The sequence below is a fragment of the Thalia democratica genome, chromosome 6 (genome assembly GCF_965202585.1).
Source record: "Thalia democratica chromosome 6, ktThaDemo2.hap1.1, whole genome shotgun sequence".
NCBI classification, from domain to species: domain Eukaryota; kingdom Metazoa; phylum Chordata; class Thaliacea; order Salpida; family Salpidae; genus Thalia; species Thalia democratica.
The window spans coordinates 56,580,119-56,592,094 of record NC_139170.1 but is presented as its reverse complement, the minus strand read 5'-3'; the positions used below and the strand labels follow the sequence as shown (position 1 = coordinate 56,592,094).

General features: G+C 25.3%; 1 protein-coding gene across 1 annotated transcript; it reads right to left on the bottom strand.

The window, feature by feature from the left end:
* Positions 1-2,518: 2,518 nt before the first annotated feature.
* On the bottom strand, positions 2,519-4,525 carry LOC145839248 (kelch-like protein 25). The gene is made up of 3 exons (XM_082946847.1): positions 3,520-4,525; positions 3,027-3,129; positions 2,519-2,717 (listed from the first exon to the last, which is right to left on the bottom strand). Exons 1-3 carry the CDS (start codon positions 4,523-4,525, stop codon positions 2,519-2,521), a joined length of 1,308 nt encoding a protein of 435 aa, XP_082802973.1.
* Positions 4,526-11,976: the final 7,451 nt, after the last annotated feature.

The window sequence follows — 11,976 nt, the reverse complement described above, 5'->3', positions numbered from 1 at the left end:
AAACATTAATTTTAAATTAACTTAGTAGGTGATAAAAAGAGCACAGCCAATAGCAGATGGTAACAACCCTGTTTGTAGGCTGTGCTTAAAAGAATCAACAGCCGTTATGTATGCGTTAAAAAAGGAGGGTTGTTTAATAGAAGGAGTAAATTCATATCGTCTTGTCGACAGATGAAAAAGCTCCTTTTAAAATATAACAAATTTTGAAGTATTTTATAGTCAATTAACTGTTGTTTTCGTTAATTTTAGTTGTTTGATTAGTTAGATGGTAGATTGATTTTTGTACTAAACATTTGTAATGTACAATGTTCAATTCTTACGTCATATTGTTTTTGTTTTTTTGCAAACTTTTAAATCTTTGTTTACCAAAGTGCTTTTTATTTCAAATTTGAACTGGCTGAAAATTAGAGACAATCTTTTTTGTCTTTATGAAACATATGTTCCAGCATTTTTAAATCGTCATTTCGATAAATTATTTAAAAGCCCTTCAAGTCGGCTCAGTAAAAGGTGTTCAAGTTTGAATATTTACCTTATTTTATATATATATACATATATATATATAAAATTAAAATACACAAAATAAACTTTTGCTTGGGACAGCTGTTTCTCCGTTTAATACGCGTCTTCAGCCAAGTTTTATTCAATGAAAAGCAAACTTGTAAGTACAGCAATAAAATTATACAAAATTAGATATTACGTAATAATAGATAGTTGATTTTAGACAAAATTATTAACATAGTTTTTAGATAAATTGTTTATGGTAATGTATGCAGCCAGTTTGTAATTTGTTTCTTTTGTTTAGAGATTCTGATTTACTCACTTGTAAAATTTAGATTTTTTCCGCATTACATCCGTTTTTAAAAATATATTTATTTTTCGTTCTTGTTAATATTTCCCATTGAATTTTAAAATTAACTTTGTTATTTTTAGTTTTTTTAGTTTATATATATATATATATATATATATAAAGGTTGTTGTTCAAACTTGAACACCTTCTACAGAGCCGACTTGAGTAGCTTTTAAAAAATTTATTATAAAAGTACGATTTTAAAAATACTGGTACATATGTATCATAAATCTAAACGCTTTAAAAAAAATACGATTCTTGTACTGAATTTTTGTAATGCAAACTATTCCGTCGTACTGTTTTTTGTTTTTTTGTATAAGTTTTGCATCTATGTTAAGTAAAGTGCTTTTTTTTTTATTGAATTCGCTGATGATTAAAGTTTATATTTATTTAATAAATAAAAATAGAATTGACTATTTTGCAGTTAGATTTAACTTTAAAGAAAAGTAAATGGAATTAAGTTTGGTATTCTAGAAAACAAGTGCTTAGTTAAACTTAAAACGAAAAAAAAGTTAAAATTTGTTACCAACTGTACTGTTATATAAGTACTTGCTATATTATACTTTTGAAAAAAATTTTTTAACCTCCATGCTTAAAAAGTTATGGCAATTAGGCCAGCGGTTTATGTTAAAATACAAATAAAGAGACTTAAAAAAGTATATTTAGAAATCTTATTAAAAAACTAACTCTTACTTTTTTTTTTGTATTTGTTGTTTTATATTATACCTCTCATACATTTAAGCACCAGATTCTAAAAATCAAAAATAACTTTGTTTTAAGTTACTCTACTTAATGTCTTAACAAAACATAACTTATATTATTTAACTAATTTTATCATCCATGTGTTTAAATTATATTATTTATACTTTATTTTGTCCTACTAAACCGCTTTGAAATACTTCAGTGAATCAATTAAAATATTTGATTGACTCTTTATCTTGCATAAAACTTATAAATTTTACATAGTTGACTTGAAAAAACTTGAAATAATTATTAAAAACATGAACTTAAACTAAAACAAAAACATGTTTTTATACAGTAGCATTAAACACGACTTACAACCAGTTTTGAATAGTTTTTAATTAGTTTTATGATAAAGAATATGTTATTTCTTTAATAAAATAATTCAGTAATAATAATACTTTTTTAGTATTTATTCAGACTGTAATACTTAAGTAAAACTTTAGCCTATGATAGCCAATATGAAATAAAAATTGAAAATTTATAAATTTTTGTATGTTTTAAATAAACTTTTAACCTCAAGTAAACTTGCAAATCAATTAATGTGGTTTTGTACAAATATATTTTATTAGTGTATCATTTTATCATAGAAAAGGACAAAATAATAAACCTGGATACTTAGTAATCATTTATTTAACATGAAACTTTTTGAGTAACTTTTGTAAATCAAATGATTTAAAACTGCTTGTGCATTGAAGGATAAATTTTTCACAATTTACCTGCAAAATACTGGTCGCCCCTACATACAAAAAATTTGAGTTGTTAAAGTAAATTATTAGAATTTTCATTTATAAACTACCAATATATTTTTATTTAATTCAAAATTTAAAAAAAAAGAAAAATAATGAAAGTTTACCATAATTGATTTAAAGAAAAATATACTACTCAATTTGAAATTTATATATTAATGTGTTTTCATCAATACATAAATTATTGTTGTAGTCTGTTAAAAATGCTTAATTTGATGTATTCCGGGCTACTTGGGTTTCTAAATTTATGTGAAACCACCTCTGTAACAGGTTTGGCAGTTTCGACATAAGCCACTTTCGCAACAGCTTCTGGGCCATCTTTGTCTTTAGTTACTACCTCAGTCTGTGACCGAGTGCGAGAGGGTTTAAGAGCTATTACCCTGTTTATTTACTTATAAGATCATTTAAATATAGACTAACAAATATATGTATATGGTTTATTATACAATAAAATGAAAGACACAATAAGAAAAGTTCACTACTTTAGAGACTTTTTGCAGTTCACAATTTTAGTTGCGCTGTAACAATTGGTTGCTCGTACAGTTTACTGGTTCAGAACGTAGGGATGTAGAGCGCTCGAAATAAAAAGATCAGTATTTAAATAAAGAGATGAAAGATAAAAATAATAAGTTTATGCCACCGAATGCGTTTGCTCATGCCTTGAGTTCAATGTCCAAATTGACACAAACTGGAAGTTGTTGCTGGAGGACAGCTTGTCTGCTACAGTATGCGTAGGCTTATGAGTGTGGCACGTTAACAACTCAAATCGAGTTATGCGCCCCGTCGACGTTGCTAAAGCAGGTGTACAAAATGTATAAAGAGCAAGATATAAAAACTTCGAAGTTGTGAAGTAAAGTAAAAAGTAGTGTTTTAGATTTAGACACACAAATAACTACTTTAATAAGAAAGTTTTTTAGGAGATTTTCTAGATTTTCCATATCGTCTATGTCCAACAAAATAGTTTATATTAACACAAAAGTTAGCAAAATGGTATTTTTACACAAGAAAATTCTCTAAGATTTTTTGTTACTTCACATGATTCTTCAGTCCACTCATCTTTATCAACATCATAACAAATAACTGATGATCTGAACTCTTGAAATACTAAAATCTTATTACCTAATGCCACACATTTATTATAGTAAATAAATGGTTGATGCTTGAAACATACAAATTTCTTACAAACGTTGTCATACATTTCACATTTATTATCCCCACTGTCAATAACTAACAATTTTTCTTTTACATTGACAAAACTATGAAGATAGTGAGAATTTACCATATTAGGCATTGATGTCCATTTTTTAGCAAATGCATCATATGATTCTACTGTGTTCAATTTTGTAGTATCATTATCAATTCCACCTGAAACAACAATATTTCCTTGAAAAAGTGTACAAGCTGAATACTTTCTCCCCTCAATCATTCCGGAAACTACTTTCCAACAGTTGTGTTTTGTTTCAAATTGTAAACAAGAATTTACTGCTGTACCGAAATTATGATAACAACCTCCAACAATAAAGATATTGTCCATAAATGCACAAGCACTAAAGTGCATACGATTATCAAACATTTCAGTAACGTTACACCATTTGTTAGTAGAAAGTGAATATTTTTCTACAATAAACTTTAAGTTCTTGAACGTAAAGTAACGACCAAATACATAAACTTGTCCTTTCAAAACTACAGCTTCTAAATGTTCTCTCTCATTTCTCATTGGGGGGAGAAGTTTTACATTAGTTATATTGTCACCGTAAATTAAATGTACACTTGGTACATATGTTAAACTTTCACTATCGTAACCACCACAAACTAGGATGCTAAAATCATTTTGGTTACAATATCTAGTTGTATAATTGTAACTTGACTTGTCATGAAGTATTTTGTTCTTGTCTAACAAAACTTTGCTTATTATTTTATAACATTCGTTGTTTTCTTTTCTATTATTGGTGATTGACAAAGTTGTATGTAGAACATGTTTCAATGCATGTTCTGATAACAAAGGAAGTCGTACTTTTAGTAACAGTTGTTCTGCATATTTGATACGTTCTTCAGTGTTGTATTTCAACCAAGTAATTACTGCGTTACATATTTTAACTTCTGAGTGAATATTTAGTTCAGAACTACCAAGCAATTTTTTAACTAGATTGAAACTCAAGTGTAAGAAGTTTTCAGTTTCAACAACCATTGAAAAACAACGTTCTATATAAACCAAACATGACAAAAAGCTAGCACCTTGTTTGTATAATTTAGCTAAATTGTAAAAAGTAAGAACATTTTCAACTTTTAACTTGTCTTTTATGAAATTGGATATCTTTAAAATTTCTTCTTCATTTAACATCAGCTTATTTAGTTTAAAAGCTACTGCTAATTTGTTTTGTTCAATCTTCGTTTTATCTAGTGAAAATTAAAAATCTGTTACTTGATATTATCTCTGGTACAAATAATTGTTTAAATACTTATTTAAACTTAACTTTTCTAGTAAAACACCATAAATTTCAAGTTATTCTATGAGTCATTATAAACCTAAGTTAATGTTTTTATAACAAGAAATAAGTTTTTAATAGATTGTTAAGAGGCTCAAACAACTACTAATAATTTTTATTACTATATTGACGAAATTTAACGTAAAAAATAATTTTAAAACACAAAGGGTTGAAATTAAAAATATCTTTTTTACTATCTTTTTGATCACTCAATTAACTGCTCACTGTAGAATTATTTAGTCTTTTAAATTAAAAAAAAATTATTAGTTATCTAATTTTTACCTAGTTTAGTTAAAGACTCTGAATTTTTATTTTGAGTTTGTGTTAGAAATAAAATTTATTAATCAGTATTATCTAAACCAGAGTTTTCCAATTTTTTTTTTTGCATATGCCTTGCTTTTAAGAAATTGAAAAAGCCATGGCCCCCTTCAACAAGATTAGTCATAAACTACGATAAAAAACACCAAGGATTTTTTTTTGAACTTTATCTACAACTCAAGAATATCTAGTGTAAGTTTTTAAGCTACCAGAAAATACAGCAAAGACCTTTATTTGTTTTTTTTTTTTTGTATTCATCTGCAACTCAGGAATATCTAGTGTAAGTTTCAAATTCTGACCTCTTGAACCCCTCTAACCTATTTGCTGCTCTTGGCCCCCTGAGTATCTGTCATGGCCTTTTTGGGAAACCCTGATCTAAACTATTAGAACATCCAACTTAAAATTGCTTTAAAGCATTTTATAAAAACAATTTTTACCTATTTAGTTTAAAATTTGTCGGTTAAATATTTCTATACTACTAGTTACAATCTAAAAAAAAAATTTTGATAATAAGGCATTCAAAATTATAAAGTTTTTGTTTAATTCTTACCTTTTTGAGAACTCAGTTTTGAAGGTTTTGCAATATTTTCTTCAATTTTTTTTTGTGCGTTTCTCTTGAACTTATTTATTAATTTGTACATGACTACAAGTTTTATATAAATTTAAGTTTAAAAACTGAAAAACAAAGTTCATTTTATTCTTGATTAACTTAAACATTCTAAAAAATAATAATAATAAAAATAATTCAGATATTGTATTTAGTTAATGTTTTTAAAACTACGGACAATTTAAAAAAAAATATATTTAAAACTTACTAAACTCATTTCAAAATAAAATCTTTTAACACTAGAAAATGCTTAAAGTCTACTTAAATTAGATTAATAATAAACTGTAGCAACTTTATAACAATATTTTAGGCATGTTATTAATAACTTTGTTACTTACCAGGTATTTATTTAGTCACTTTTATGATACAAAGGATATTATTTAAAGTTAACCGTTTTCACAGTTAGTTTATTTGTATTTTGTTAACTTAGAAATGTTACACAGAAACTAACTATTGATTTATTTGATAATTAGTTATACAACTTTTAGAACAGTTGAAAAGAAGAAAATTATGAAAAAGGTTAAATCTGAGATAATTAAGTTAAAGTAAAAAGTTAAATTTTCAGTACTTTTAAGTTGCCTGTCACCAGGGGCTTTAAACTTTTTTGTGGGTATCACACGCTTAAAATGTTAAGTATTTGAGGAAAGTAACAAACATTGCACTTTTAACAAAACACTTTGTATAATAAAGAAAGTCTTTACTATCTTTTTTATAAAATGTTTTTACTAATATAATATAATTTTAGTAATCTTGTGGTAAGCTACTTTTGATATTAATTTTAGGTTCTCAGCCTTAATCTTTTTGTGGTACAAGTTCAGTAAAAAGTTTAACTAATTTAATATCGCAAATTATTGTTCTTATAGCTTCTAAGTAAAAAGTGGTAGTTTTTTGTGGTAGAGTTATTAGAACTAAAATACTTTATGAAAATGCTAAAAACAGCATAGGCTTACATAGTATCTAGAACAGGGTTTCCCAAAGTGGGCGATATCGCCCCCCTGGGGGCGATTTTAGTAAGTTTGGGGGCGATAATTGGTAAGGGGGCGAAAGGGTGGGCGATAACTAGTAAGGGGGCGAAAAGGGGGCGATTTTAAAATTTTGGGCTGTCATAAAATTTTTACTTTTAAATTGCTATTTTGCTAATTTTAGTTTGCTGTTAAATATTTGACCATGAGGTAAAACTTAAACGAAAAAAAATATATTGTTTATTAAAAATATAGAGAAAAAAATCAAGTTCTTATGACTTCTACTTTCAAGTAAGTTATATATTTTCATTCATATAATTTCTTATTTAACAATTACATAGATCATAGACGATCGAAATCCCTCTAACTAGTTTGTAACCTGACATATATGTTATTTGGGATCATAAATGGTTGGTAAAAATCTATGTTATATGTTATTAAATTTCTAGGTAAACTGGCAACCCTGTATACTTTTATTTTTATTGGAAATATCATGAGCTGATAGCTATATCACCTCATGTTATTTCCAATTGTTTTTTGAAAAGTCACTAAGTTAGACTAAGAAAAAAAACTATATAGGGTTGCCAATTTACCTAGAAACCTGAAAAAACCTGGATTTTGACACTTAAGGCAAAAAAATACATAAAAATCTGGAATTTTTAACAATTTCAACATATTAAGTAGTAAAATTTCGATTTTTCACAAAAAAGCTATCATATAGATAAAAATATGGATCCCTTCGAGGCAGATCTTTTTGAAGTAAACGACTTACAGGAAACCATTTAGACTTACGAACTGACCTTGAACTTAAAGTAAATTTTTCCAAAGAACGATATGAAAGCTTTTGGACTCAACAAAAACTAAGGCAAAAGTATCCAATCGTATGAAAGGAGTTTAGATTGTTGTTTATAGTTTTTCTTCTAGCTATGTTGTTGAGAAAGCTTTCAGTTCAGTTAGCAACATCTTGAGCAAAAGATCTAGTCTAGTTATTTGTACAGGAGACTTTATTTTACTGATTGAGAATCTGATTAGAAAAACTTGCAAGCAGTCATGAACCTCTTCCTTCACATTTTATTAGACTTCAGTAGCAGACATTATTTTATGAAAGTTTTTTTATTTTATTTGATCTTTTAAAATACTTCTTATTTTACCCGGTTTGTATTGTATTTGAGTAGTATTTTTATAATAAAAACTTTATTAAGTTATTAATTCTACAACAGGTTTGCATAATGCCTTATAAATATTAATTACGGTAGACTTCCTCTTGAGTTCGCACATTTTACCCAAAAAAATGTGCAAATTTATATTTTCTAAAATTAAACTTAAATAAAGTATATTACTAACTAAGTATTAATAAAACAAAAAATAAATAATATTTAATAGCTTATATAGATCTTTTTTAATGAATGTTTGTTTTATGTTTTAGTTGGTTTCATGTTTATGCATAACTTTATTGCATATAACATATTTAAATTTATCATTTTGTAAAAAAATGGCAATAGTTTTTGAGTTTGCACTTTTTGATTTCGTTCAAAAACGAACTCAAGCGGAAGTCTACTGTATTTATAAAATGGTTTATGTTTTAAATCTGATAATAGTTTTATTTTGACCTGGTTAATTTAATAGTATATATTTGTCGTTTTACATTACACTAAAAGTTTTTATAGCATAGTGATTAAAGTATTTGTTTGAAAGAAATTTATTTAAAATATTTTTGTTATGTTTAATCTGTATAAATAAAAAAATCTTGATAACCATTAAAGTTTTTATTTCAAAAATTTTTTTTTGGTTTTAAAAGAGTATAGATTTGAGTTCTCTGTTTAAATTACTTTAAATATTTCTTTAAAAAGATTCTTAAACTCAATTTTATTTTCTAACTTGATTTATTATTGTTAAAAAATCTATAAATTAAGGAATTTTAAACTATTAATACAACTGTTTTTTATTTTATCTTAACTTTTAATATATTAGCAATTAGATTGTGTTGTTAATTCTAATAGTTCAACACTAGCTTTTAGTTTTTCACTATTTTCTTTTAGTAAATTACTATAGGCTAATAAATAGAGAAAAATAAATTTAAACAGTATTATATAATCCATCAAAAAGACTGCTACAGTTACAAAACAAAATTTTAACCTAATTAAAAGAATTTTTTAATTGGTTACTCTCTGTTCACAGAATTAACTGTAAAAATTTTGATTTTATTTTTATGAATTTAAATTAAGAAAAAAGAAAATGTTAAAATTAAGGTTTAGTTTCCTAAAGGTTATTCCAAGTCAAATACTATTTAATGGTATTGTACTACAAAACATATAGTCGAAAAAGTTTAAAATTAAGTTTTTAATTTTACAACTAACTGCTTATAATATATCTTAGTATTGAAATTAATAATTTCACTGCATTAACTGAAGCTATTGATGAAACCACTTTTCATGTGAGATAATCAACCAGTCGGTCAAACTTCCTCAAACTAGATCAGAAATTGTGTTTTAATATTCATTGTATTATATGTCAAATAAACTCTTCATTTTTTTATAGTTTTTTAATCTCTGGTACAGTAATTTTAGAATATGCCTATCTATAAAATAATTTAAGTATTTTTTGCGGCTTAAATAAGTTACTTAGTATTAACTTCTAAATGTACGAAATTCGTTATATGAGAGATTATTATAATGTAAGATTTAAGTTAAGATTTCAGATGGGTAACGTACGGTTAAAATCCAGTCAAATTTCGACCCGCTAAGTTACTTGAAAACTACTTGTGCAAAATAAACAAAATTTAGTCTTTTGATACTTAATATTTTAAAATACACTTTCAATTTGGTTTTCAGTTCACAATAGTATTTCCTAGATCACAATAATACTAAATAGTTTTATTACGATTTTGCTCGAGTTTTTTTAATTTTCATATATGTTATTTTTTTAAAATATGCAGCCTGCAAATACATTTTTTAACGAGTTGATACTAGAAAAGATTTTTTAGTAAATATGAATTGCTGACTACAAAAGTTGTCCACCACTACCCTAAAAGTTTTATTAGTTTCAAAACAATTCATATCTAAACAGTATTGATTACAGATTACCTAAGGCTTTTTAATAATTAAGTATTTTAATACACTTTACTGGCCTTATAAGAAAACAAATGTAACTTATTTTCTCAAGCCCTGTAAACTACTTTGAACACAGCCCAAAAGTGCGTGCATAAGAAGTACCAGACTAAATTACTATTCGAACACAACTTTTTTGCTCAAAAGTTTGTACTTAAGAGAAAAACTACTTTGTAAAATCGTGGGGGGCGATTGTTTTTTAAATTTCTGAAAAGGGGGCGATTTAGAAAATGAGTTTGGGAAACTTTGATCTAGAAGTAAAAACTTTTTTGATTGAAATTAAAAAAGGATCTTATAAAAATATTTTAATACCAGACTATGCTGAATTTAGAATGAAACCACAAGTAACCCTGAGATTGAATAAAAGTTAAAATAACTTAAAGTAATTTATAATATGTTATTTTTAACCTTATACCCACACTTTAGTAGCAACTACTTATACTTTCAAAACTAATTACTCTTATGATAAATAAGGATAGTGTTTAAAATTAACTAGTTTTACAATAACCATATGTGTTGTGTTAAAACTAGATATGTTATACAGAAACTTATAAAAAAATCATTTAAGTATAAAATTAATAATACTATTTTTAGGGTAGTTAAGTAGGAAAAGCTGTAAAAAGTGCATACCTAAAATATGAAATTTGTTGCAAAAAAATAAATTTTGTGTGCATATTTATTGGGTATCACAGGGGGCTTTTAACTTTTTTAACTTGGGTATCACAGGTTTTAACTTTCAACAGACATTGCACGTTTTTACTGTCTAATTGCATGTATTTGATATGCCAGTATAATTTTTTCAAGTCATTAATAACTTTGTAGTAAGCTGCTTATTATACTTTTTTTAGTGGTATATCTTAATTTTTTGTCATTAATTAATTCTCAAAAATTTTTTTAATCAACCTAATGATTTTTTTTTTTTCACAGGGTTTTTATTTAAATGATAATGTCATTTAAAATTAAATTTTTAAGGGCTGTCTCTCTTTGAAGTCTAAATAAAACTATTTTAAATTCATGTTAATGCTATAAACATACTTAAATTTAGAAATGTCTACAAAATCAGAGTTATTAAAATTTATTTAAAGTTAAAATTTTAATAAATATTCTAGAAAACAGCAAAATTATACTTGATATAAAGAAAAAAAATAAATTTTCAAGTACAAAAAATATTCATAATATTTTTTTTAAATCTAAATTATCCTAAATTTAGAATTAAGCCATAAATAAGCTTGAGTTTTAATGGTACTTAGAATAGTAAAAGTATTTGATTAAATTTAATTCTAAACCTGATACCCAAACATTAGTTGCAACCACTATTTCTTTCAAAATTTAAAACTTCAAGTCAAACAACTCCTCTAGAAAAAGTAGAAAGTTAAACTAAAAGTTTAATTAAACTTTTCTATACTTGCGTCTGACAAGTTTCTTTGTTTTTAAAACTTGGAAAGTTGTAAGAAGTTATTTACTAGCAAGAAAAGTGAAAAATTTGAAACATTCTAAATATTAGTAACTAATATTCAATATACTTATTAAAACTGGTAGCAATAATTTCTAGTACTACTCTATAATTACAATGTTAGCATTATAGCTACAAATTTTCACCTTAATTTCTTTATTACTTTCAACTATATTTTAAATGTTAAAAAAATGTTTTTGTTATAAACTCTAAGCTTTTATTTTATAAAATCACTTAAATATACTTTAATCTGCTTTATTAAATCCTTTTCTATACTATAATATACTAACTGTACTAAAAAAAAAAGGTTTTAAGAATTGGTTTCTGAATATTTTTTTTTACAAATTCACTTAACATAAACTATAAACTAATTAAACATTAAAACTGAACTAGTATAAATCCAAAATCTGCAGTAGGATTAAAATAGTCATTAAAAAAAATACATAAAAAGTAAACAATATCAAATAATATCTTAGATAAAATCTACTTTTTTAATAACTTTAAAGCAATTAACTAAACAATTTTGATTTTTTTTACTTCAGTGGTGTAAATAAAATTTAAACCTGCAGAGGTTTTGACCAACTAAACTTTTTTTAAAAATTTTCAAAAAACAATTCTTTCAATGTAGTTAAATTATATTAACTTTATTTTTGTATTGTTTTTAAACTTATCAAAATTTAAGAATAGACACTTGCTTTTTATTAGT

Coding starts and splice junctions, on each gene's coding strand:
- LOC145839248 (XM_082946847.1), bottom strand. CDS start 4,525: ATGGTTGTTGAAACTGAAAACTTCTTACACTTGAGTTTCAATCTAGTT. Junction 3,130..3,519: donor TGAAATGTATGACAACGTTT/GTAAGAAATTTG, acceptor CACCTGCTTTAG/CAACGTCGACGGGGCGCATA. Junction 2,718..3,026: donor TCCTCCAGCAACAACTTCCA/GTTTGTGTCAAT, acceptor GTAAATAAACAG/GGTAATAGCTCTTAAACCCT.